At 44.5% G+C, this 26,150-nt stretch overlaps 1 protein-coding gene across 4 annotated transcripts; it reads left to right on the top strand.

Moving 5' to 3' along the window:
• Positions 1-264: 264 nt before the first annotated feature.
• On the top strand, positions 265-25,912 carry iqsec2b (IQ motif and Sec7 domain ArfGEF 2b). 4 transcript variants are annotated; one of them, XM_042409006.1, is made up of 15 exons: positions 265-1,075; positions 1,502-2,114; positions 18,886-19,180; positions 19,374-19,691; positions 20,110-21,164; positions 21,288-21,449; positions 21,814-21,936; positions 22,037-22,203; positions 22,655-22,794; positions 22,939-23,064; positions 23,326-23,425; positions 23,521-23,682; positions 23,858-24,052; positions 24,291-24,340; positions 24,654-25,912. In XM_042409006.1, exons 2-15 carry the CDS (start codon positions 1,654-1,656, stop codon positions 25,836-25,838), a joined length of 4,539 nt encoding a protein of 1,512 aa, XP_042264940.1. In that variant the 5' UTR covers positions 265-1,075; positions 1,502-1,653; the 3' UTR covers positions 25,839-25,912. The 4 variants fall into 4 exon arrangements, with proteins under 4 accessions (XP_042264940.1, XP_042264943.1, XP_042264942.1 ...); XM_042409008.1 differs by lacking the exons at positions 265-1,075; positions 1,502-2,114 and adding an exon at positions 13,973-13,996; XM_042409007.1 differs by lacking the exons at positions 265-1,075; positions 1,502-2,114 and adding an exon at positions 18,005-18,720.
• The last annotated feature ends 238 nt before the right edge of the window (positions 25,913-26,150 follow it).

Raw genomic sequence — 26,150 nt, 5'->3', positions numbered from 1 at the left:
GATTTATTCAACTAGTATTTATTCCTCCATAGCATATGTTTTGTCAGCAATTTATGAATTTTGTTGCAGACATAATGGTCTGAAAATCTGATAACCGTATAAATGATGAATGAATAATAAAAACTTACATTTATTAATTCGCTATTTGGTTTTGTAATTGCATGAATGTTTTCCTGCAAATGCATTCCTTGTATGTGCAACACTACATCTTCATGCTCAGCAGTAACTCTTTTCTTTTGAAAGTCTTGGCAGGAAGTCCTCCATCATTGTGCTGAACCTGACAGTGATGCGCTCCAGAGGAACATCCGCACGCATCGCTGCAGCTCAGACGCGCAACGAGCGAAACCTCTCGGTGTTTGTGCGCCACCGCAGCGGAGATACACCGGCACACTTGTGATGGATTACCGACCTGATACAGCTGAAACTCGTCTCAGATAAGTAGGAAAAGGACGCCACCTGTTCGTGTAGACCGATTTCAAATCAGCGTCGAAAGCCAAAAGTATAGTTTAAAGATTTGGCACAGCCTATTGAGACTTTTGGCACAGCCTATTGAGACTTTCGGACTGTCCAAAAATATTTGTCGACCCCCCTTAAGAGGTGTCAAGTTTTATCTCCAAGACCAGTCTTCATGAATGCGTGACGTGGAAGTAAACTCTGCGTTATTCTTGGATGAAAAAGCCCAGAAACACTCACTATGGGAAATAATCTGAATTGAAAGCACTAGGATGTAGTTTTGGCGGACCTGAGGGGAGGATTTGGACCTCAAGAATGAACTTCGTAAGCCACCACTGCTTACTTTCTGTGCTATAAAGACACATTAAGCCATGGGTTGAAAGCGACGATGATAGACTGCGGGGATGTTCAACGTGGGAGGGAGCAGAATTTTTTGTGTTATGTAATGATTGACAGTGCCTGATAATTAGTGGTAGATCATAACTAGAGCCACCCCCCCATTCACCCCTGCCCCCCTTCCCCTGTGTGTCGAGGAGGCTGAAGAGTGGAAGGTGTATTTGTTTATCATTAACTTAAAGATGATAGCAGAGCTCTTGAAGTTAATGAGCAACATATGTCACAGGTCAGTGGATAAATGAGTATTCTGCCTATTTTTCTGCTTATTTTTTGCTAAAACAAGCTGAAGTTCATTACAGATTTAGTTAATTTAGACAATTCTTACCTCTGTCACTCCCTCCCACCACCTAATCTCATTCTGTTTTTCAAATATTTTCCTTAATGAATTCATATTTATCATGACGTCCCAAACTCCTGAACCGCTCCGTGCTGAATCGGCATGGTCTTTCAAAATGACTTCAGGAAATCAGACAATCAACAGTGTCTTTAGCTTCTTTTTGAACTTTGAACTCCTTTCTCTGCATTGCAACGGTTTTAATGGCTGCTAAGATGTTATAATGCTCATTTCTGTCCTCGGATTTGGGGATATGTAGTCATTCTGAAATTCTCAACCTCTTAATCTCTGTGACTTCCTGTTTCTGAACGTCTGAAGCCGATAGTTAATCTTCACCAGAGCCTTCGTCGGTCCCTCCCTCCCCTCCACTCATCAGGGCTGGTGGGGGGGGTGGATCTCGGCCCCACGGGGTCGAAACCGTGGTGGTGGCTGGTGGTGGCGGTTATACCCCTCGAGGCAGGGCTCCCACCATGGAGACCAGCCCAGAGAGCCCCAATCGGGCAGTGGAGTACCTCCTGGAGCTCAACAACATCATAGAGAGCCAGGCCAAGCTCCTGGAGACCCAGCGCCGGCGCATAGAGGAGCTGGAGGGCCAGCTGGACCGGGTCAGCCAGGAGAACCAGGACCTGAGGCAGGAACGCAGCCCACGGACGCCTGGCTCGGACACCCCCGAGCAGAACCACAACCACAGCCAGCCTCTGTCCCTCCCCATTCATCATGGCAGCGGTGGTGGTGGCAGCAGTGGGAACAGTAGCCCCTCCGCAGTTCAGGCGACAGCTGGAACAGCCGCAACTCCAGCGCCCAGCAGGGAGAGGAGGACGCACACCAGGCTGACCCGAGGTCTCTCCTGCGGCTCCTCTACCACCGAGCGAGACCGGCTTGAACGCACTGACAGCACAGACACCAACACCAGTTCCACTATTCGCAGAAAGTAAGTTCTCTTCTAACACAGGGGCTTCACCAGGGGTCCACAAATGAATGACGAGTGTGGCTTCATGTCAGTGATCTTGTCCAAGCTCCTGCTTAATAAGGTTTGACGCTCAAATTAGTGGTGATGACCACAGGCTGCATAACATCTAATATGTGACAGAACCTTCAAATGCTAAGCTCAAATTATGACAGGCTGTATGGAGCTGCAGCCTTCCTAGTCATCAGAGATAATCCTCGCAGTAATGGGACTAAACCTCAGAAGGGATTTTTTAATAGACCACCGTGAGGAAACACGCAGAGTGCTGGGGGATTATGGGTAGAGTGATAAGTGCTCAAGGTGTCCATTTTATCATGCTGTGTGTGATTTTTGCCTGCGGAGGGCTTGATTTGTGTAATAATCACAGTCTATTATGAGAGGTGCGTAGGAGTTGTTATAGTAGTATGCTGAGGAAAACTCTAGTCCAGGCAGGGGGGTGATGGGTCTTTTTTGCGGTGAACCGAACTTTCTGGACCAGCGAAACCCTTCTGTATGAAAAATCCACCCACTGTTTGCTAAAAATGTTTTTTTCTTTTCCGCTTAAGTCTTGAACTACTTGAACTACTCTGAACTGTAGGCTGATTGGTCTCTAAGAGAGAGTTTTTCTTCCTCCCTCCAAACTCAAAGCTGACCTGTCGTTAGAGTACTGCAAACGCAGCTTTGGCAAATAGCAAGTGCATCTGTCCTCGCTTTTACTTAACCACGCACACACACACACACACACACACACACACACACACACAGAGAGATAGAGACAGCTTTTGTTCTGGAAGCATTAAGCTTTGTGAGTAGGCAGCAATTCATGTGAAAAAGTACACTGAAAAATATATTGTTGCAGTCTTAGTGACAGAAGCCATCAGTCCTTATGCATAATATAATAACATTTCTCTACACAAAATCATCTTAAGCAATTATTACTGGATTTTCACTCGCTTACTGTCAGCACTATGTGTTTTCTTATCGTCTCAATCCCCTTCACAGCGATTGATTCAGACTTGACCAAATCCCTTATCGATTATCTGTTCCTCTGCTGTCTGCCTCTCTGTCCCTCTCCCTTCATCCCTGAGGGTGACTTAGTCATTAGACAGATGCACATATTAGTTATTTATGTGGGTGTTAAATGCAGTGATGAATTGCAAATGTAGATCTTGCTGATTCTCCCTTGTTAATTCCCTGTAGCTGATTTTGGATCGAGGCTCAGACAAGCGTATCATATGAAGTGTCACATTTAATAAAGATTCACCCACACAGAGGAGCCATATTGTCCCTGTCTGGCTGTGACTCAGCCGAACCCAAAACTGGCCTATTAGCTTAGGTCAGCGACAAAACTCTCCTCTCTGATAACGGATCAGATAAGAACATGAATATCTTCATCGTCGGCGCCTGTGACACTCTAAATATGGCTCAAATCAAATGAGGAGACAGAAGGAAGAGAGAGGGACAGGATGAGGAAAAAGATGACAAGGGGGAGGAAAGTGACTGAGCGACCTTACTCAGCGTGCCTCGGTCTAAAAGAGAAAAGGTGGAACACACACACTGGTTCGCCATCTGTCAACAGGGTGTGTAAGAGAGGGAGGGAGAGTAGAGAGGAGAGACTGGGCCAGAGAAGGCAAGGCTCAGAGAGGTGCCTTTGCTTTTGTCCAATTAGTTTCTGTTCCCCCAGCAGGAGTCCTCATATCTGTCCTGTGCTCTCTGTGCCTCACAATTTTGATTCCTGACAAGGAAACTGAATGAACTGTCCCCATTTTTTTTTGCCATGTGTGCATCAACTGCATCAAAGCAAAGTTGCCCCTCTCCTCTCTTTTCTCCCAGCGGCCCGCAGTAAACAGCTGTCCCAAATGCTACCCTATTTCATTCTTCTCCTCCTGTTAATGGCAGTGTGAACAATGTGAGTCTGAGGCCTTGGGGTGAAATGATATTTGACGTCAAGTCCCTCCGCCAAGAAGCAGCAGGGTTGAGGGCATTGCCACAGCTCACTGTGAGTGCGGCAGATGTTTTTTTTTGTTGTTGTTGTTGTTATTTTGGGAGAGGTCATGCAAGTGCATTTTGTCGGAGCCTATGCATGTGTGTGTGTGTGTGTGTGTGTGTGTGAAAGAATGTATCTTCATATATGTGCACAAAAATATGTGAAAGAGGGAGGGAAGCACACACAGAGTGCATGAGAGATTAATTAGTGTGACCAGAGTATAATTACCACTGGCCCAAGGGTGATAATTACTGCTGTGCATATATGTGTGTGTCTTTTTTGTTTGAGAGAGAGAGAGTGTGTGTGTGCACTGCAGGATATCACCTGGGATGTCCATTAATAGACATCTAATATGACCCCATAGTCCGCCATAGAAGCTGTCATGTCACTATGATGTGACAGTTCTCTGCATGGGTGAGAGATTGTAACCTTCATTATGTGCTACATATATGCAGCTGTTCTTGCACAGCTCACAGGATGAGAGGCAGGGGCAGCTAGAGGTCTTGGCGACAGCCCCAATGGTGCTGATACTCAGAGCAGTATTATTATATAACACCAAAAAAAAAAAAAAAAAAACAGGACCAGAGATATCTTTTCCCTTCTTCAGTTCACTTTCACTGTCATGGTGGGAGTGTTCAGAAGCTCAAAAGAGCTCTGTGAAGGTGCTTGTCTCTTTGCTCGTCTCTTTATTCCATCATCCCGCCATCTATCTCCCTCTCCACGCAGATAGAGCATTGTGGACAGGTGCTTGTCGCTTTCTGAAATTGACATTAATTGTGTTCGGGGAATATGGAGAACGGTAATGGGCTTTTGTTTCAGAAGGAGCTTAATTTGTTAATTTTGTGTAGCTCTACTACACATTACCCCATCCCCTTTACAAGCCCCATTCCACCCCTTCTCTCTCTCTCTCCCTTTCTCTCTCTCTGTCTCCCTCTCTCTCTCTCTCTCCCTCTCACATTCCCACGTACACACACTCACTCTCTCCCCCTCGCTGTTTCTGTTTCCCACTGCTGCAGATATGACTCAGAGAAGCTGCAGAAATTACTTTTGTGCTATTCTCTTTCTCTTCCCATCTTTGTTCACCCGCTCTTTTTCCTGCTATTAAGTGAAGCACGGTTATTGTGATTTGATAATTCTTTCTTTACGCTAATAAAGAGCTTGTAATGGTCGGTCAATTTGGGCATTTTGACCAGCATTTTTACATCGTAAAGTACCTAAGATAGCGCAGATAAAACTTGGACAAATGAATTGGCCCGAGGCAAATGTGTGGGTAAGCTCCGCTGAGCCTGTACTGACCTGCTCCGAAGAGTCTGTATGATGTGATGGGAGGTAATCTATTCTCTGTAGACTCACCACGACTTTCTAGAAGAAATACAGAGAAGCAGCAGCTGCAGTTCTCACAAGAACTCACTCTCCTTCATATTTACTATTTCAGGATATGTAGTGGATTAACAATGTTTAATTTTGGCCAGAATGAAAATATCGCAACGGTGCTAATGATTACTGTGATGCAGTTTAGCTTGACGTAAATTTAAATGATGGATGTGTGTGTGTGTGTGTGTGTGGGAGTCAACTGTATGTGGGTGGTGTTTTTGCCTTCTACTCACCATTTCTGAATGCAGCGAGTGTTCATGGCTTCATACGGTGCGTGCACAAGAAACATCATACTCTTTTGCATTTATATGTGGTCATGATATACTCGGGATTCATTAAGCACCTGCATTTCATCCTCAGAGTAGACTAACCAATGACCTTACTTCTCTCTGTAGATAGTCACTCAGGATTTTACGCTTGATGCACAAACGCTAGTTTCTTTATTAGCATGCATATTACATGTAAAGGCAAATGGATGTTTGATTTGACGGTGGTGTTATGTTTCAATACATTGTCAATACGGCAAAAATGATGAGGTCTTCACCTATTCGAACAGTTTCTCAGCAGCATGTTCTTATTAACTCTCCATCTTCCATCCAAAGAAACAGGACATTTCTCAGCAGACAGACAAACTATGGGCTATGCTATAGAATAAAAACTCTTCAGCGACGTATTGTTATACCTACAGACACACGGCCTTGCCTCCGTCATTCATTTACCATAGCTACCCATCCACAGTTATACACAGATGGATGCTGAATGAAAAAAATACCATCAGACCTGGCTTTGTTGAAGCGATGAGGAGACAAGTCAATAGCTGTGATGTAAAGTTTTTTAAAGGAAGTGAAATGTCCTTGGACCAGCAATACTGTGAGAAAAATAGTTGCTGTGGAAACTGTAAAGCTGTCCTCAAGGCAGTTACAATATTACATTTCCATCTCCCCCCCCACCGCCGCCCTCCACGTCCAGCTCCCCTCACCTATCCAGGGGTGGTAGCGGAGGGCAGGCAGCTAAATATCCTGATTCTGACACAACCTCCTTCCCTTTTTCCTCCCCCTCTTGCCCCCTGTCAGTTCTGAGCAGCCTCTTTTGCTTTGTTTTAAGTGGCAGCTGTGAGGAGATAACAGTTGTGTCCGAACAACAGCCGTGGTAAATTAGAGCAGAGATTAGCGGTCTCACTTTGTTATTAGAGAGGAGGGCAGCGTGCTAATCCTGCTGTCCATTCATCAGTGGGTTGAACATCACTGTGGATCTAATGATGACCTCCCCCTGGTGTAGTATGTGTAGTTTTACACATCATAACACCGGCCTCCGTAAGTCAGCATTTTATTAACGCAGTTGCACCTCCATAGTCTTCTCTGTGTTGGTTCTATGACTTTATTCATTGTCTTTCCCGTTCAAATGCAGATAAATGGCACTTTTGAGGCGGGATGTTTGTCAAACACTCATGCGCACGTTCTGTGTAGCAGAATAGGGAGACTGGTTACCGTGGGAACGCTATGAGCTCTTCTGTGAAGAACTCTGTGGGCGAGAGACACAGAATAGAGAGATGAAGAGAAGAGAGGGTAGGAGTGGGAGCAGGAGCAGGGTGAAAGACAGAAGCAGGATTGAATGACGGCTTGATAGGCATGGAGGAGACGTATTGAAGACAGATGAGTGCTGCGACGTTTTATTTATCACCGGTTACAGGTTCGCTCTCATTGAAAAGTTGGGATGTGGCGTCTCTGGCCGGCGAGCACAGACAATTAGTCATGTTTTATGACTGAGATCTGTTTCAGACTTTACAGAACGTCCCCTAGGTGATCTGCAGGGATATCATTTTCCTGAATTACTCCTTCTGCAACTCCCACATCACATTTAAATGAAGTCTAATTGTTCTTCATTGGGTGAATCATATCCATCTACAATCAAACACACACACACACACACACTTATACACTAGCACACACACATACACACACATGTGCACGCACACTCACAGGGTACAGCAGGTGCCTGGTGTGCGTAGTTGAGTCGTAACTGTAACTGTGCCCCTCCTTGTCAGTGCTTTCGCCTGGCAATCAACGCCAAACGCCCACACAGGCAGTCCATACTGTTGCCAAGCAGCAGGAGACTCAAGCTCGCAGTGGAGAGAGCGGGGGGAGTTTGGTTGTGAGCTGCTGGTAGAAGGGGAGGGGTTGGTGTGTATAAAAACACTTAACTTTAGGCTACAACGCAGCGTGTGTGGTTATCAAACGTCTCTGTTTGTCAGCAGGAGTCAGGCGGGTCACATGCTGGAGGTGGGATGACGCAGTGCGCTCCCACACTCTTATTTCGTAGACAATTGTGGGAAAAAAAACGGTGAAAGCACAGTTTGAAGCTCGTACCACATCTGAATTGGGCGGACAGATTATACCCCTCTGGAAAAGCCATGTGGATGTAAATGGGAGTGCTCTCTGACTATTAGGATGCCGGGTGGGCTCGCTTTACAAAACAGGTGTTTTTGGCGTGCGTGTGTGTACAGAAAAATCCTGCCACAACAGTGCAGGTGATGTCTTTCTGTGATCGCCGCATGTGAGCCTTGTTCTTCCTGCTCGTCTATACATAGACACACCTACACACTGACGACCCCTGTGTCACCGCATAGGTTCGAGGAATCACTGACTCCGGCAACTCCACATCCTGTTTCCATTTCACAGTCCTCCTCCCCTCTCCACCGCTCTTCCCTCCATTCCTCCTCTCTTGATTATTTTCACCCTTGCCCTCCTCCGTATTCAACCTCTCCCACTCTCATGTAGCTCTCTCTCCTCCCACTCTTCTTCCTGCCTCCAGCCTCTGTCATCTCACTGCTTTAAATACACGCCACCTCACACATTCTCTCAATGTAGCACTTTTTCTTGTAGCCATGACTTCCAGCGCCCTCTCTGCGCTTCACTAATATTTTTTGATCTGTGGTGTGTTGATTCATATCTTGATCTCTTTATTATTATGCTGTTGTTCTGTGCGTGTGCTAATGACAGAAAGAGAGATATATACATACAATGAGAGTGTGTGTGTGTGGGTAGTATGTGTATTTTGTTCTTCTATGGAAGAGTAGAAGAAGGAGGGGGACAATTGGGGCATTTTACAGCCTCTGTGTGTGTATGTCTGTTTTTCTATGGCGCTCTGGGATTTAGGCATAACTGCTCACAAAGCAGAAATCACATCCTAGATTAGCCTGTCAACACTTGCCACACAGGGGAAAGTCTAACATTAGGCATTAGTTACCGCTGGTAAAATACAAATCTTGGCATTGCAAGACCACAGTGTGTACAAGCATTGCTCAGGCTTACGTAACCGCACCTCTGCCTCTCCTCATATCTCCATCTGAACAGGTCAACAGGTTCGCTGTTCAGAATATTTAGTTTCTCTGTGTTGCAGAGACCTAATAAATACAAATTAACTAGACACAGCTCACATCTTGTCAGGATATTCTGCAAAATAGAATCTGTGCTTGTAAATAGAGCCTGAAGCATATTATTATGCTTGAGGCGCTGACTTGTAAACTCTGTGTAATCTTTAAAAATAAGACTGAACAAGGAGCTCGTGTTCCACATGCTGTTGTTAAAATAGCCTTTGACAACTTATTCTGATTTAATTGGAACTTTTTATCATCTGCACTAAGCAAACGAGCACTCCGCCTACATGATTATATCCTTAAACACTCTCATTTTTATCAGTCTCATTCTCCTCTGGCTAGAAAACCCTGAACTCTTGCTAACAGCCGTGTTCAATGTGCTAGACTTGTCTATATTGCCCCTGTCGGCATGCAGGAAGCAGAGAAATCTGTCAAACATGAGTTGTACTTGTACCCGTGATCAGCTGGATTAAAGGATAAGGCTGGTGATATTTTATATTTTGTCACTGTCAACAAATCCCATGAAAAGACGAAAACCAACAAAGCCTTATTCCTCTCTCACTACTTTCCAACTTCTCCGCCCTGTCTGTGGCACTCAGCCTCAAGCCCATTTGTTCCCACTGAAGATGTAAATCTTCATATCATTTTCTATAATCTCATTTTGAAAAAAAAGTCTTGGTAATTTCCTAAAACAGGCACAGGCACAAGCACTGTAATTTTAGCAAAGGTTACTCAAATAGGAGTAAACAGCGCATTTATTTGGGACTATTTTCAGCCACTGATACGTTGCCAGTGAGTATTTATGACAGCGTGTTGGTGTATGTGGGATTAACTCAAAATAAACTACTGTGCCTATGTTAATAGTAATGAAGCAACATATCACCTTGGTGTGATGCAGTGATTCGTTTTTGGAATATGGAGGTCTATGGCACAGAAGAAAAATCCTTAGCTACACAGACAATACTTTTTAGTAGGTAGGATCAATTTAAAGCGGCAACTGTCAGTCGATTCATTGATTTGACAGAATCAAACAAATAATCACTTACACAATAACTAGTTTGATAAGTAATAATTATTTAACTCATTTTTTTTAAGCAAAAACGCCCAAAATGTGCTGGTTCTAGCTTCTCAAATGTGAGGATTTAATGCTTTTCTTTGTCATACATGATCGTAAACTGAATATCTTTGAGTTTTGGACTGTTGGTCGCCGGTCAAAACAAAACATTTGAAGATGTCACCTTTAACTCTTGGAAATTATAATGATAATTTTTCACTATCGTGTCATTTTATAGACAAAATGATCAAGAAGATGACCAGCAAATTCATCGATATTGAAAATACTGGTTAGTTGCAGCCTTAGACCAATTAATTGAGGGTTTTGGTCTTTTTTATGAGATGTATAAATATATTTTTTTATATTAGTTAATGCGACCATCTTTTTCCCTGTTGGTGAGTCTTACACAGCTTGCACACCACAGTGAATTGCTAAAGTGTTGCAGTATCTTGCTCTCTTTTGCTGCATCGTGTCTCTGTCCCTTTGCCTCTCTGAGAGTGTTTCCATGCTTAAATGACAGGGACTGCGTGTCCTTGACAGCAGCTGGCCCCAGCGAGAAACCAGCCATTTACATGCTAATCTCAACCACTGCATACTCTTCAGCTGCTCACTCACAATCTGCAGATGAAACATCTCTAATTCCTGCCAGAGTAAAGGGGTAGCGGAGAGGCTTTTGTGTTATATGTGCACTTTTGCATGCATTACAGAGAGTGGTTTCACATTTTTACACAGGATGATCTACTGTAGACCAGTACAGAGCTTTATATAATCCATCAGAGTGGTTGGAGTTCCTCAAACAAAACTTTCCTCATTTAACAGCTGTGGCTCTGAGAATTTGTACATTTCAGTCTTTTTCTTAGATTGACCTCGAGCTCTGTATACTCTCCTTATGTGCTCAGTCTTTGAACTCTTTGACACACCTGCAACATCTGCCAGGAGCTGAGTTGCGTTCAACAATACCTTTTCCTGTTTATTATGGCTCGTCTCAAGAAGATTTCACCTTGTTTTTGTGAGAGTTTGTACAAACTGTCACACATCTGCCTCCTTTTTAAATGTGTCATTCTTTGTACTACCATTGCCACTCTATGATTTGTCACTATCAATGTGCAGCTTCAAATCAGTGCTCTCTCTCTTTCTCTGTCTCTCTTTCTGTCACTGTCTGCTTTAGCGCTGACTGTTTGTGTGTCTGTTTCTCTGCTTTCTCCATGCCTCTGTGTGTGTCGTCCGTCTCTGGTCCTTCCTGTCAGTGTCCGGCCGTCGTCTATCTCAGGGCAGCCCATCTCGGCTCCCACCACTCCCACGGCAGCGGGCAGCGCTGCCTTTGCTACTCTGTTCCCCACCAGTCTGACTGTTCACAGCTTCGTCAGTCTCCATCAGTACTGCTGCCCCTCTACTGACCAAAACTCACAGCAGGAGGAAAGGTAAGGGCCACCACGGGGCCTGAAGTACAGTGAGTACAAAAAAAAAAAAAAGAAAAGAAAAAACCCCTCAACCACATAAGATGCCTTGCAACAACCCTTAAGCCTGTCAGTAGACTACACCAGCTCTCCTTGTCCATCTGTCACCACCACTTTCTTCACATGTCATCCTTTTGTGCCTGCTTTCTTATTTTACCTCCTGCACCCGCCCCCTCATCCTAAATCCAACTAAGGGCCTGTGCTTCAGTCTCCCACCACTCCCAGGTGTGACTAATAGCTGGAGTTAGGCCCTTCTATCAGCTAGGAAAAACACACAGCTCCCCACAGAGAGTGAGAAGTAGCAGTCATCTTCAATAAGCAATGGGACCAAGGTGGGCTGAGTCACAAGTGAACCTGGTGAATTTTCACCCTCTTTTCACTCCTTCCTTCCTTTATCCTCCAACTGATGATGCTCTCAGGCACATCAGTGCATGATGCTCCAACACTGCCATCTAATGGCATCAGAAGGTTGTGACGTGCATATACACAGTGAATGGAAAACACCTTCTTTTTGTTTTTTTAATATGCCTGTTATGTCCCTGTTTTAACTAAAAATGCACTAGCTTTTTCTACTTTCCAACTATTCGCATTCTCTGCTTTTTTTGTGTGTGTCTCATTCTCTTTTTCACTCTCCTCTCCGCTGTTTTGTCTGTTTGCCTTTCCTGTGTGTCTTTCTGTCTTTTGGCTCGTCCCGTGTTGCTTTCCAAGAGAGGAGGGTGAGGATGAGGGTGCCCATCAGTTCTGTTGCTCTGCCTCAGGCTGCAGTAGCCCCTCCTCTCGCTGAGCTGAGCAGAACTGAGGTGTGACTGACCCCCACAACAACTCACTCGCCCATTTACCTGTGAAAAAGACTATCACAGTTAATGCTGCCAGAAAACGGGAGACCTCACTGTGTACCAAAAAGACAGTTTTGCTGCATTTTAACAGGGAATAAAACAGAAATGCATGCTTGTAGTCTTTGTGACATTAGTATACATTAATGTAGAGCCACTGATTTATTTATATATCATGTGGTTTGTGCACTAATTTACATTTTAAGGAATCTCAGTGTTGTCTTCTCTTTGCATTCTTTGCTATTTATTTCTTTACTTGCAGCCATATCAGACTGTCAGAATGCATTACCATCGTCTGCTCATTACTGTCGCACTCATGCTTTTCTTGGATCCACTAGTTGAGTCATGTCAGTTTGGATGTGCTCAGTAGTCACTATTCGTTATCTGTGCAAATCACTATACAGTCCTGTCACCAACCATTATGCAATGTCGGAGAAGCTAGCTTCCTATATGATGTAAAGACATTAATTGTATGCAGTTTGTTTAACATGTTGATTTGATAGTTCCAACACATCTGGTATTTACTGTCTTGTCTTATCATCGTGTTTATTCAAGATTTACCTTGTTGATTTAATGCTGAACAAAATAAAGATCTCTAGTTCCTGAAGGCAATTCATCTCTTCCTTTTAAAATGTCTGAAGGTGAAATATTTGTCGGTTTAAATGCTCTGTGTTGTTTCAGTCATGCAGGAATGTTGCTCGTACACACCCTTCACTCATCTCCGCCTCAAGCACAATATACTCATCTTCACACAAAAATTAATTATAGAAATTCTATTTTCAGTGATATATATTGATTGTGTGGTGTGTGTAATCCTGCATGTAGTCCTTGAATGTTGATGAGAATTGCTTTCTCTGCAGAACACACAGTACTATTATTGTCGGGTGAAAATCCGTCCCCACTGGAGTCAAGTTTGGAAGAAAATCAAGGTTTTTTTTAGCCAAGAGTTGTATTTCTTTGTGTTTCTAAACTTACACCAGAGTATGTAATCTTTCATTTAAGGGAAAATCATGAAAATATTTGTAGTGATTGTTTCTCAGGACATTTATACACTAGCTATGTGAACTACTGAACCTCAGAGAGCATAATTTGAGTCCATAATACTTAAATGTTACAGAAAATTGTTATTTGACAGTATTTTCAGGCAGTATAGACTCTGTTTTTTCAAAAAAATGTGACAACTTCCCTCCTTGTCCATTTCATCTACATTAATTATGTCTAATTTTCCTTAAAAAAACTGCCATGTGCTCCATCTCAGCTGTCTCAACACATTAGTCGTGTTCTTTCTTTCACCTGTATTTATATAAACAGTATAAACACTGATGTGTCCCATCATTCATTTAATCTCAGAGGCGAAATATGAAAGCAAACCAGGAAATGACATACATTTCTTTTATTTCTCCTCCCCCCCTTTTCTCAATAAATGATTGTAGTTCTTCTAAATGTGCGTGTGTGTCTCTGTCAGTTCCAATTAACTGTACTGTCTTGACGTGCTTTTGTTTGGTTTGGTGTTGTGTAATAAAAGTTACTGCATATGTCAGTGATCTGGAGCAGGGAGGGTGGAGGACGAAAGCTGGGCAGGGTGAGGGAAGTTCAGAGCTGTCAAAAGACTGTCAAGAATGTAGCCTGTACAGCTTTGCAGGGCGAGCGAGAGAGCCAATGTGAAAGTGTGAGCGATTCAGAGAGAGATAGAGAGAGAGAGAGAGAGAGAGAGAGAGAGAGAGGGTGTGTTTGTTATTACGCTGCTCCAGTTAGTATGGGACCTTTCTCTGACAATAGCAGCATGGTAAGAACTCAGCCTTTTTTTTCACTTTTCTTTTACTTGTAAAAGTGTCACAAAAGAGTGTTTGGTTTGGCACCAGACAGAGATGTTATTTGTTACGCCAGTGTGTTTGTATGTTGGTCTACACCGCAGTGATGTAGTACCAATGACATGTGGTTTGTACAGTAGTTCACCTCCAGTCTGAAACTTTGTACCATCTCAATACAGCACTAGACAGTTTAATACCAAAGATAAATAGTGTTTGTTGAGTGCTGATAATTAATGAGGTGCTTTTTTCCATTGCACTATACTAAAATAAATGATATGGTTGAGTGAGCGAAATTCAAATGGAGAGGAGATAGGAATGATAAAGTAGCTCCTGACAGCTACCTGTTTGACAGAGTGTACATACTGCACAGATGACAGATCACATAACATTCAAAGTCAGTCTGGATAATGTGCCAGCCTGTCATGGGTGTCGCTCTTGAGGAAATGCATCTACAATACCGCATACAGCTGTAGAACAAATAACATAATTGCTTCATGACAAATTACTTTAAGTAATCAATCTGATTTATCTTAAGTAAATTAGTAGTGATTCTAAACACTGCTATAATGGTGTTAGTTTAAATCCCCTTTAGAAGCACTTTGATATGTTCTCTGTAGAGGCCAAATCAACTAGGCTCGACCTGGAAGTGGATCTGTGAAAAAACATCATCAATGAAGGTTTACATATTTTACCCACCCATTTGTATATACAAGACTTATCTCTTCATTCTTTCCTGCCACAGAGATTATCTGATAAATTTGTGCTTACAAAACACTGCCAATTTGCAGCCGCATCCCTGTAACCTTGCAAATATTACAGTTGTGCAAGGGTGTTCTCTTTTGCAGTAATTCACCACCTGGGTTTAACAAGAAGCGTCATCCTCTGCTAACAAAACCGCACAGCTTGTTTGAGCTTTGATGGTCTGCGTCACAGAAAGAAGTGAACAATGTGTGTGTGTGTGTGCGTGTGTGTGCATGTTTGATGGGAAGCTCGCAGCTTGAGACAGCCAAGTGGCCATGAGTGTTGGTGGTGGAGGAATGCTCCGATCTGACCCATGAATGATTTGATTGTTTCCTTTCAGTTTGGCCACTTGGAAGAATGGGATCACATGTGACAAAGAGAACACAAACGGTCCTGGTAGTGGATTTATTTTCATGATGGATGGAGCATTTCTAACTGTGTTTTCGATCTCTTTGGCTGCAGCTTAAGCCCTGAAATTAATGGTAAATATTATCACATCATCAAAGTAATTAGCTGGGATCTTGCTGAAGGCCTTTCTGCTCCCTTTTTTTTTCATCATTCATAGTTCGCATTTGAGTCGCAGGAGTTGTGAATACTGGCAAACAAGCTTTTGGAACAAATGGCACAGAATTGACGCACAAAAAAGATGAAGAGACTGGAAAGGAGATATGAGATAACTACACTGAGTCAATGCTAAGGTGGAAATGAGTCAACAGGCAGATCGATGCAGTTATTGGCATCTCCATGGCAGGCAGCAGAGAGGTTAATCTCCCAGCCTCCATGTCCTGCTGTGGGGTTCGATGGCACTGTCAGACCTACTGCCACTCTTTCAATATTATATGAGTGAGGGACAGTTTGCAGGGGACTGCATGGAGTTGACATGACATGTACTTAACTGTGCACACCCCCCTTTTCGCTTTTCAATACCTGTCATCGGAGCGCTTGTCAATTTCTGCCCACTTCTTTTATTCTTTTAACACTATTAGTAATCGCTCTCCTGTTTATTAGATTCCAACCATCTGTCTCAGCTCCAATTAAATGGTTGTTGGTTGTGAAACTCCGGGTTGGTCTTTATGAGGGAGCCTCCAGAGAGAACCTCTCTCTGGCACTGTAACAGGAATACAGGGTTTCTTACATAAGTAATGAGGTGCAGATGCCAGCTGCGATATGGCCACACTCATGTTTTATACAACAAACTTTTTACTCATATATCATCCTCACCTTGTTTCTCACTGCATATTACTGCCTGGTTCTTGCCGTAGGCAAAACCAAATGAAAGTCCTGTTTAATACATGCACACTTGGAGGTGGGCTGCAGGGCCTTGCGTAGGGAAAAAAAAATCCATGCTGAAACAGAATTCATTTATTTTATCGCAAATATTTGAACAAACATGGAGAGTTTTAATGTAGGTCGTTCTCAACTTGAAAATCTTTCTCCCAAAGCTCAGAAGAATAAATTCGAATCTGTGATGTTTGAATGGTGCATTTACATAGACTGTGGAGGTGAAAATCACTGTGGATTCTGACACATAATCCATACAGTTGATCTCTGCTTCAGTGGTAGTGGAGCCACTGCAGAAAATGTCATTTTTCTCTCAACTGTATTTTTTTATTTTCCTTTTTTATGAGATATGAACAGATGACAGGTGTTGCTTACAAGGATTTAGAGCTAAAATCAATCCAATGATCAGCTATGAATATTCTGAGACAAATTTATGAAACCAGGCTGGTGGCTCCCTAATGTTGTGTTGCATTTATTTTAGGTTTATGTGACTCAGTTGAACGAAAATACCATCTGCTCCTGCTGATGTGCATGGCAGGAAGTTAGAGTGAGGCTGAGTCCCTGTCTGTGTCTACCTGTTGGCACTACACAGAGGCACTTATGTGGCTAGTTTCCATTCCTTAAAAGGAGCAGTTTCAAGCAGCTCTGAAGAAGATAGAATTTTCTTTTCATACAGTTTATACAACACAATATGTAAATAGCTACTAAAAGTGAAATGATTAATTCAGGCTTCCATTGTTTAATAAACTAACAAATTTAGACAATGCTGTATCTGCATGGTTCACCCTCCACAGAATTACTGTTATTTTAACTGTTTTCATAACAAAACAAATATTATGTAGACTGTCATTCACAACCTGTGGAGCATCTTCAACACCCACCTTAATGGTGATAACAGTCAATACATTGTCATGGCAACTACGCTTCTCATCCTAACAACTGCCTCGCCACCCACAAAGGTCCCACAGCAACCGTCACCAAGCAACCCCCTCCCTCTTCTCAGTTTCTCTATTTAAGGAGCAGAGGAGGAGGAATGATATGATGCTGCACAGAGACAAAAAAAAAACCCCAACCTTTTCAAGAGATGGAGTTATGTGCAACAACTTGTTGCTCATAATTGATTTGCTAAAAAAAATGGGAACAAAGCAGAGCTTGTTAATGCTGTCATTTATTTTATGCAAACAGTATGAATATAAATAAATGGATTTGCTGTTAAATGTAAATGTCTTTGCTTGGCTGTGGTGATAAGGGCTTTCCTGTAGATGTCAGAATTGTCTCCTTTTTATTTTTTTTACAGGGCTTATGTTATGCAACATAATGGAGTTGTTCTCATGGTTGTTGTTAAACTCAACAATAATTTAACCAGGTCATGCGTTGCTTGGAGGCACAGGATGTCCTGCTGAAAGACCTCGCATTGTACAACATTTTCCCCTCTGTCCACTCCACAAGATTCTGCATTTTGGTATTACTTTCAAAATCAAACTGCAACTAATTAAAATGCCTACAAGTTATTTCCTTTTTCCCTGAGAAGCCTTTTCCTTTCTTGGCTTGTTTTTATCGACTAAACATTAACACAGGAAGTCTCTGCGATCCAGTGGAACAGTGACAAATCAAGGAGGGAGGAAGGAGAACATTAGCGGACCCTCTCAAAGCAAAAATGGTGGAGTTAACAAGGCACCTTTTTTGTTATCTTCATTAATGCATGATACAGAGCCTAAACTGTGCAAAACGGTAGAAACCACACATGCACTGCTTTGCCACCAACATTTGCTTATTGCATGTGCAGAATGTAAATGCCTCCTCAAAACTAGGCAAGTTCCCTTATTGTGGCTCTCTGCTCTCTGCTTTGTTATGGGACCGTGCATAGCTGACAGAAGGGGGTGTGGCTAAGGCAAAGAGGAAATGTAGGCTGAAGCATGTGACTGTAATTGTTCTCAAAACACAGACTGACTAATTGACTCGGGGTGGATTTTGTCTGGGCACAAGTACATAGCAGGACACTGGAGGATTTCTGGACTTGAATCCTGATAAGTTTTGTGATTATTGCTATGCTAACTGAAAATACAATTGATACCATTTGACTCCAGCTAAACTTTATTGGTGATTTGGTTGCAAATCTTAGCTGTTTGTCGTAACTTCTGTGTAACGGCCTGAGTGAGAGTGAATCTGGGAGATGTTGATTCCATGTGTTCACTCTCATAATATTTCATAGTGTTCTTCAGGCTATAGGAGTCTATTTTACACCTGCTGCTAACGTAACAACCTGGTCTTTCCTGTCAGTATGGTGTTTCTGGTATGTAGCAGTGGAGGAGTGTATTTTAGTAGTTTATGACTCTTCAAAATGTGCCACTGCTGTGTTTTACAGACGAGGAGGCAATGAGAAAAAGTCAAAGACTAGAAGACAGTATAAGGCAGTGATGGCAGTGCAAAAGCAGCAGTAGGCTTGTCTAAACTTAGTAGTATATTAACTCATCCTCTGGACTCGATAAAGGAAGGAGATAGAAGGCAGAGACCTTTATGTCTATTGGATCATCAACTCATAATGTAGACAAGGAATGTTGTGACAATGCTTTGAAGCAACAGGAATTTCTGACTACATTACATTTACTGGTGATAACAAGTTCACCATGAGTTTCACTAAGAAATGGCTGGTTCCCCACCGCGCTAAACTTTACATGTAAGTCTGTAAATGTAAACTATACTAATCCTACATATTCAGTAACACTGAACTTCATTCAGTCTCTAGTTTGCACTTAACACACTTCAGAGTGTTTGGTGTAATCATTGTATAATCAAGCCACTTATGACTCAGTCTGCTTGCTTCTGCTCCTTTTTTCTGTAGTGTGGAAGGGGAATCCCAGTGTCAGGAGGCGGGCACCCACAAAGACAGCTCTTTCAGCCAGACGCCATACCTGCGTGGCTCAGAGCGCTACAGTGACACCAGCAGCAGTGCTCCCTCTGGCTCCAGGGGCCCTTCATGCGTGGCTACCCCCAACTCAGCCAGCTTGGCCTGGGCCCTGCGAACGCGCCACCAACCTGCCAGTCTGGCCCTCCGCAAGCAAGAGGAAGAGGAGAACAAGAGATGCAAGGCCCTCTCAGACAGCTATGAACTCTCAACAGATCTGCAGGATAAGAAGGTATCAATATCAAGGATACTGTTGGTCAGGGGATTTATGTTGCTAATGCTGGTGTTATTTGGATTTCCTAGAAACAAGAAAAATTATGTAAATGATGGATTCCTTTCAGTGGGGGATCTTGGGTGCAAGATATCCAGACAGTGAATACATAATTCAAAATCAATTTTTTTTCTTTCCTCCCACCGTTTGCCAGGTGGAGATGCTAGAGAGAAAGTATGGTGGCTCCTTTGTAAGTCGCAGAGCAGCGAGGACCATTCAGACCGCCTTCAGACAGTATCGCATGAACAAGAACTTTGAGCGACTCAGAAGCTCCGCTTCAGAGAGCCGCATGACACGCCGCATCATCCTGTCTAACATGAGACTTCAGTATTCCTTTGATGAGAGACAGCCTCAGCAGCAGGCCCAGACACAGACGAACTTCACCCACAGTGTGGCCATAGGGCCTCCTCATTCCCCAGACACAGACCGCGCAGGAGACTACACCCACCTAGAGGACTCCTTCTCCAAACAGGTAACATTGTTGTGGGTTTTCTTTGCCTGGTTGGCCCTAAAGTCATCAAGTTCCTTTCATATACATTTATCTATATTTATGACATGGTAGTCTCAAAGGTCTTCACAGAGTGAGAAAGAAACAGACAAAGTAAAGAGGAATAAAAAGAAAAGAAAAACCTGACCAAATTGGACTCATCAAATAACTGAATACTGAAAGACTAAAAGATATATAGATATATAATACTGCCAGCCTTAGATCCTCAGAGCAGCTCAAATGCTGTTGACACAAAATTAAATTTTTTAGACCCATTACACATCTATTTTAGATGTGTAACAGGTGGACTATAATGAGTTTTACTTTCTAACATGTGCTGAAGTAGAAAGTGTTGCTCCTGAGCAGTCCTACTAACCCCTACCCCACTTTTCGTTCCCTCTAGGTCAAGTCCTTAGCTGACTCCATAGACGATGCCCTTACCTGCCGCGCGGGTCGCGATGACTCCCAGGAGGGCAGCAGGGAGGGAGGAGGGATTAGTGAGGACTTTGGGGAGTGTGTGTGGAGCAGCAGCAGCAACCCCTCCTCTCAAAGAGGTTTGGGAGAAAGAGCCAGGGGAGCTGGAGGAGGACTCAGCATGCATGGTGACAGTACGGCCACCTCATACAGTGACGTGACTCTTTACATGGATGATGGCATGCCATCCTCTCCTCTGTCCTTGGACCGGGCACCCAGCAGCACAGATACAGAATACTGGGGCCCCGGTGGTGGTGTTGGAGGGCGTGAGGACAGCAGGGACACTGAGGGAGGGGGCAGCAGTAACAGTCGGCGCAGCACCCCATGTACCGAGTGCAGGGACTATCGTCTAAGAGGCGCACATCTGCCTCTCCTCACTATTGAGCCGCCGAGTGACAGCTCAGTGGATATGAGTGACCGTTCAGACCGGGGCTCCCTGAGCAGACAGCTGGTCTACGAGCAGGAGCCTGGGGTAGGAGCTGGCTCCCCTCAGGGAACCCTCAAACATTCCCCCAACACAGGCACCCGCCCTTCCTCCACAGCAGCTGCCCAGGGTCAGATTCGGGCCCCTGGCAGACCCATACCCACACACATCCCTCACCAAGTGGCGGCACACCACCACCATCACCACCACCCAATCCACCATCATCAGTACCCTGACACACCTTCTTCTTCCTCATCCCCCCAGCAGCCCCCCACCACCCCTCTGTCCTCCTCCTCCTCTACAGCCCTGCCCTCTGGTGGTCTGGAGCAGCCGTGCTGCTCAGACGGAGACAACGACTCACTCAACTCCACTACCAACTCAAATGAGACAGTCAACTGCAGCTCTGGCTCCTCGTCTCAGGACAGCCTGCGGGAGCCTCTGCCTCCTCTGGGTAAGCAGACCTACCAGAGAGAAAGCCGCCATAGCTGGGACTCTCCGCCCTTCAACAGTGATGTGGTGCAGAGACGCCAGTACCGCATAGGTCTCAACCTCTTCAACAAGTAAGATGCTTGTAACACTAATAAGCACAAGTACCTATAAGCAACTGTTTTGATGGCGATAATACAAACTGAACTGGTAAAGTTGTAGTGAGAAAGTTCTTGTTCACTTCTCATTGATTATAGGAAGCCAGAGAAAGGGATCCAGTACCTGATAGAGAGAGGCTTTGTGTCAGATACTCCAGTTGGGATTGCTCGCTTCATCCTGGAGAGGAAGGGTCTGAGCAGGCAGATGATTGGAGAATTCCTTGGAAACCGACAGAAACAATTCAACAAAGATGTTTTAGAGTGAGTATGGGAATAGAAAGCATGTGAGAGATCATTAGCAGGAATTTAATTAATATTCGATCTGAAAAGATTAGACAAATATGTTATACGAGATCACAATTAATGCATATTTATGTATCTTCATAAGGACAAAAGATTAAAGTTAGGCCAAATACAGACCAGCATACGTGCAAACCACATTTTAGCTCACATATTTCCTGCCAAGTCTAGATAGATGGACAGTTAGGCAAACCTGGTCCCCTCCCTATTTGTGCAAAGATGGTAAATGCTATGTGACGATGTACATGGATGGTTGACTGTTACTGAGTCTCCAGGATATGGAATAGGAGAGGTTAAACTGTGATCTCTGCTGTGTGTGTTTCAGCTGTGTTGTAGATGAGATGGACTTCTCAGGTATGGACCTGGATGACGCTCTGAGGAAGTTCCAGGCTCAGATCAAAGTTCAAGGAGAGGCCCAAAAAGTTGAAAGGCTCATAGAGGCTTTCAGGTTTGTGTGTGTTGTATACAGTGGGTTTACTGTAGAGCGATAGCTAAAAAATACACTGAATTTACAATGTTTGAACATGTCGTTTCCTTCTCTTTTGCAGTCAGAGATACTGCGTGTGTAATCCAACTCTGGTTCGGCAGTTCCAAAACCCCGACACCATCTTCATTTTGGCCTTTGCCATAATCCTCCTCAATACAGATATGTACAGTCCCAATGTCAAAGCCGAGAGGAAGATGAAACTAGATGATTTCATCAAAAATTTGAGAGGTACTGCTGGACAAAAAGACATTTATTTCATACATGGCTTTATGAAACACATATTACAGAGTATTAATGATGTAGCGTGTTGTATTTATGAACACTATCTACAAAGGTCCCTTTTACATACATTAATCAAAGTATGTAATGGGATTTTTAGGTTTTTGGGGAGCTATAAGTGTATGTAAGGGTTTGCTTGTAGGAATTCAAATGCGTCATAACCGCAAAATGTGTTGAAATTTATAAAGTTATAAATATAAGTATGTGTTGATTAGTAAGAGGGTTTTTTAGTAGTGTTTTAATTAACTTTCTAATAGGTTTGGCTCCCTCTCGTGTGTGAAAACTAGGAATATCATATTAGAATTTTTGGATCGGATACACTGTACAATGTGTGATTTGTATGGTGCGGTTTGATTAACATCATTTCCTAAAACCTTCTTTTTCCTTGTCTCCACCCCAGGCGTAGACAATGGTCAGGATATACCCAGGGACCTGCTGGTTGGGATCTACCAGCGGATACAGAAATGGGAGCTACGAACCAATGATGACCATGTGTCCCAAGTGCAGGCGGTGGAGAGAGTCATTGTGGGCAAGAAGCCTGTGAGTTTTCTGGGGCAAACTGTGAATTCATGACATTTTCTGATTTATTCATGTTTTTGTTACAGCAAGGAGTAAGGCAGTCAATATGGCATTGTAATATGTTGTCACTACTAGTTTATTCAACTCTCATATCTGTCTATATAGGTGCTGTCCCTTCCCCATCGTAGGCTGGTGTGTTGCTGCCAGCTCTATGAGGTGCCTGACCCCAACAGACCTCAGAGGACAGGAGTACATCAACGAGAGGTCTTCCTCTTTAACGATCTTCTGGTGGTAAGACTCATATTCGTCACTTTTCAAAGGGGAATTCCACCAGTTTCACATCCCAAAGTTGGTTTATAGTCCTTGGGCAGCACTACTGCATATGAAAAAAAGTTGATTAAAGCCTTTTGTGCGTGAAGTCTGACAAATTGCACCAAGTGATGTCACTCGGTTTGGATTGAAGACCACCAGTTTGAAAAACAGCTTGATACTTTGATCATGTGATTCGTTTTAAGGGCCCTCTGAAATTATCCTATCTCTGTTGTGCATCAGGTGACTAAAATCTTCCAGAAGAAGAAAACCTCAGTGACTTATAGTTTCAGACAATCTTTCCCTTTGGTTGAGATGCAAGTGCACCTGTTCCAGAACTCATGTAAGGCACCACTTTTCAATTTGCATATTTCAACTATTAGTAATTATCCTCTATGATGATTAAGTATTCTCTTTCTTTCTGTTTGCATGTCTTAGACTACCCTCACGGTATCCGCCTGACCTCAGCAGTCCTGGGTGGAGAGAGGAAGGTTCTTATCGTCTTTATGGCACCCAGTCAGCAAGACCGCACCCGCTTTGTTAGCGACCTCAGGGAGAGTATTGCTGAAGTGCAAGAGATGGAGAAATATAGAGTTGAATGTAAGTACCCCATCTACTGGCCATTACTGTGAAATGTAACTTTAATGGGCATGATGATGTGTATGGGTTTATACAATGGTTCTATTTATGAGGAAATGGATTGCTGGTCAAGTGTTTGTTGGTATCGGTATATGGATCCTCTCTGCATCGTGCCTCTGTCTGTTTTTATTTACAGCGGAGTTGGAGAAACAGAAAGGTGTAATGCGGCCCAGCTTGCTCACTGGGGGCGTAGTTGGAGGAGGCGTAGGTGTGAAGAGTGATGTTGTGAATGGCACCATGGGAAGGACAAGTTTTGATGACAACTGCTCAGTGGGTGAGGGTCTCAAACGCACTGCGCTCAGCTCATCTCTCAGGGACCTATCGGATACAGGTGAGACAACAATTCCTCAGAGAATGGGTCAATTCCATTTCCTTCCTGTCAGCTGTGTTGAATTTGGGAAATCCCACAGTGATTTTGTTCTCTCTTTATATTGCTACATCCTGTTCCTCTTTCTTGCTGACACTCAGACACAGCTTATGCAGTTCTTTTTCCAAAAAAACAAAAACAAAAAAACGTGAACAAACATCTTCCACTCTTTTCTAACCTGACTCTTCCTGGTGGGGTGCAGGGAAACGTGGTCGCAGGAACAGTGTTGGTTCTCTGGACAGTACCATGGAAGTAAGTCTCAAAGACTAGATGTAGACCTGTAACCTCTAACAGACCTGCATTTCCCCTCACTGGTGCTTTATCTTCCCAGCACGCTCAGTGTGTGTACAGTGTGCATATAGATGGTGTGCGCATGTACATGCATGTCCGTGTGTCCAAATGTACCTGTCCTGCACTGACACCCTTTGCATGGCTATGTGCGTTAGAACTTGCAAGAAAATAGTCATAGAAATATTTTTGTGTGTGTTGATGTAAGTGGGAACAGGGGCTGTATTGCGATTCTCCAGTGATTTTTCTAAAGCATGGTGATACTTTATCCTCCCAGGGATCCATCATTAGCAGCCCACAGCCCCACCAGCGCTATCCAGTGCCAGGTGTGGTCCCTGGCTGCTACGGAACAGAAGACTTCCGGCCTCACCGCCCCATCCTGAGCCCCGGAACGGGGGTGGGGGGTGGGCCGGGGCAGCAACATACCACTGCTGGGACAGGAGTTGGGGGAGTCTCCAGCAGTGTAGAGAGAGCAGGAGCGGGGAGCGGCCCTGGGGGGAGCAGCAGCAACAACAGCGGCTCCTTCCTGGGTTCCCTATTCGGCAGCAAACGCGCCAAACCACCTGGGCCCCTTATTCCACCGGGGCCACCCTACCCCGCACCTGTCCCCCCACCGACTACGGGAGGGCCCCCTCCTCACTCCCCTTCATCTCTGTGCCAGTTGGAGGGGGGACCTTCCAAAATCCAGGCGCTGCACGCACAGTACTGTCACGCAGCCACCGTGCAGCCCCCACCACCTTACTACCATCACCATCGCTACCACATCCAAAGTGTCCATCCTCCTACTTTGCAAGGTGTGCCCCCTCATACTATACAGAGAGGCCCACTACCCTGTCGTCCACCGCTTGGCCCCCCACTCGCGCAGCACCCACAGCTGGCCCATCTCTCCCAGCTCTCCCAGCATGGCCTTCCGGGTCGTTATGCCAACATGGTGGTGGGATGTCCCCCCCCCCTTTCTCCTCTCTCCCAACATTCCCAGAACCCACAGTTCGCTCTCTACCACGCGCAGCCCACACACTCTATCAGAGTGGGCGGCGGCCCTGGTACCAAACTTCCACTAACCTTGTCTCACTCCCACCCGCACCCCCACGCACACTCCCAAACCCACCCCGGACACGTACACACACCACACCCAGCCAGCCACTCCACCCATCAAACACACTTCATATTCGGCACTCTGCCCCACAATCTACCATCCGCCTCCGTCAATGCGCATCACACAGCCTCCGCCGCCCCGTATCTGCCCCAGTACCCTCCTCTCTCTTCCATCCCCCCTCCCCCTCCACACTCCCCTTTACCCCCCCCTTCGTCCCCCCTTACCCCTCTTACACCTCTCTCCCCTCACCCCCCCCAGCACCCAGGGCAGCCTCAGCAGGGGCCACAGGTGACGGGGGCTGGAGCGACAGGTACAGGGGGCAGCTCCAAATCCAAGCCTATCAACCGGATAAGTACCGTGGTGTGAGCAGGATGTGGGGCCCCAGGGGTCAGAGGTCATATGATAGAGTGGAGGAGGTTGGCAGAGCTAGGGCTAGGACCAAGTCTGCCAGGACAGAAAGTAACAGCAGCAGCGCTAGTGACAAGAGGAAACGCAGCTTACTCCGTCTCTGTTACTTTCACCTCCGTTTCCCACATATGTAGGTGGAGATAAAGAGCACAGCTTGAGTTGAATGGCATGTGCACACATCCTTGAAGCCTGCAAACACAGAAACCCACATGTGCACAGTACATGAACAAACACTGCACACACCTCCATATACAATCAAAAAAGTTTATA

Source organism: Thunnus maccoyii, chromosome 4 (genome assembly GCF_910596095.1).
Source record: "Thunnus maccoyii chromosome 4, fThuMac1.1, whole genome shotgun sequence".
Classification (NCBI taxonomy): Eukaryota; Metazoa; Chordata; class Actinopteri; order Scombriformes; family Scombridae; genus Thunnus; species Thunnus maccoyii.
The sequence above is the reverse complement of the archived record's forward strand: the minus strand, read 5'-3'. Positions and strand labels throughout refer to the sequence as shown.

What these genes read in the sequence shown, in the direction of transcription:
- iqsec2b (XM_042409006.1), top strand. Translation starts at nt 1,654, where the DNA reads ATGGAGACCAGCCCAGAGAGCCCCAATCGGGCAGTGGAGTACCTCCTG. An exon ending in CAGATCTGCAGGATAAGAAG is followed by an intron (nt 19,181 to 19,373) that starts GTATCAATATCA and finishes ACCGTTTGCCAG; the next exon opens with GTGGAGATGCTAGAGAGAAA. An exon ending in TTTCATCAAAAATTTGAGAG is followed by an intron (nt 22,204 to 22,654) that starts GTACTGCTGGAC and finishes TCTCCACCCCAG; the next exon opens with GCGTAGACAATGGTCAGGAT.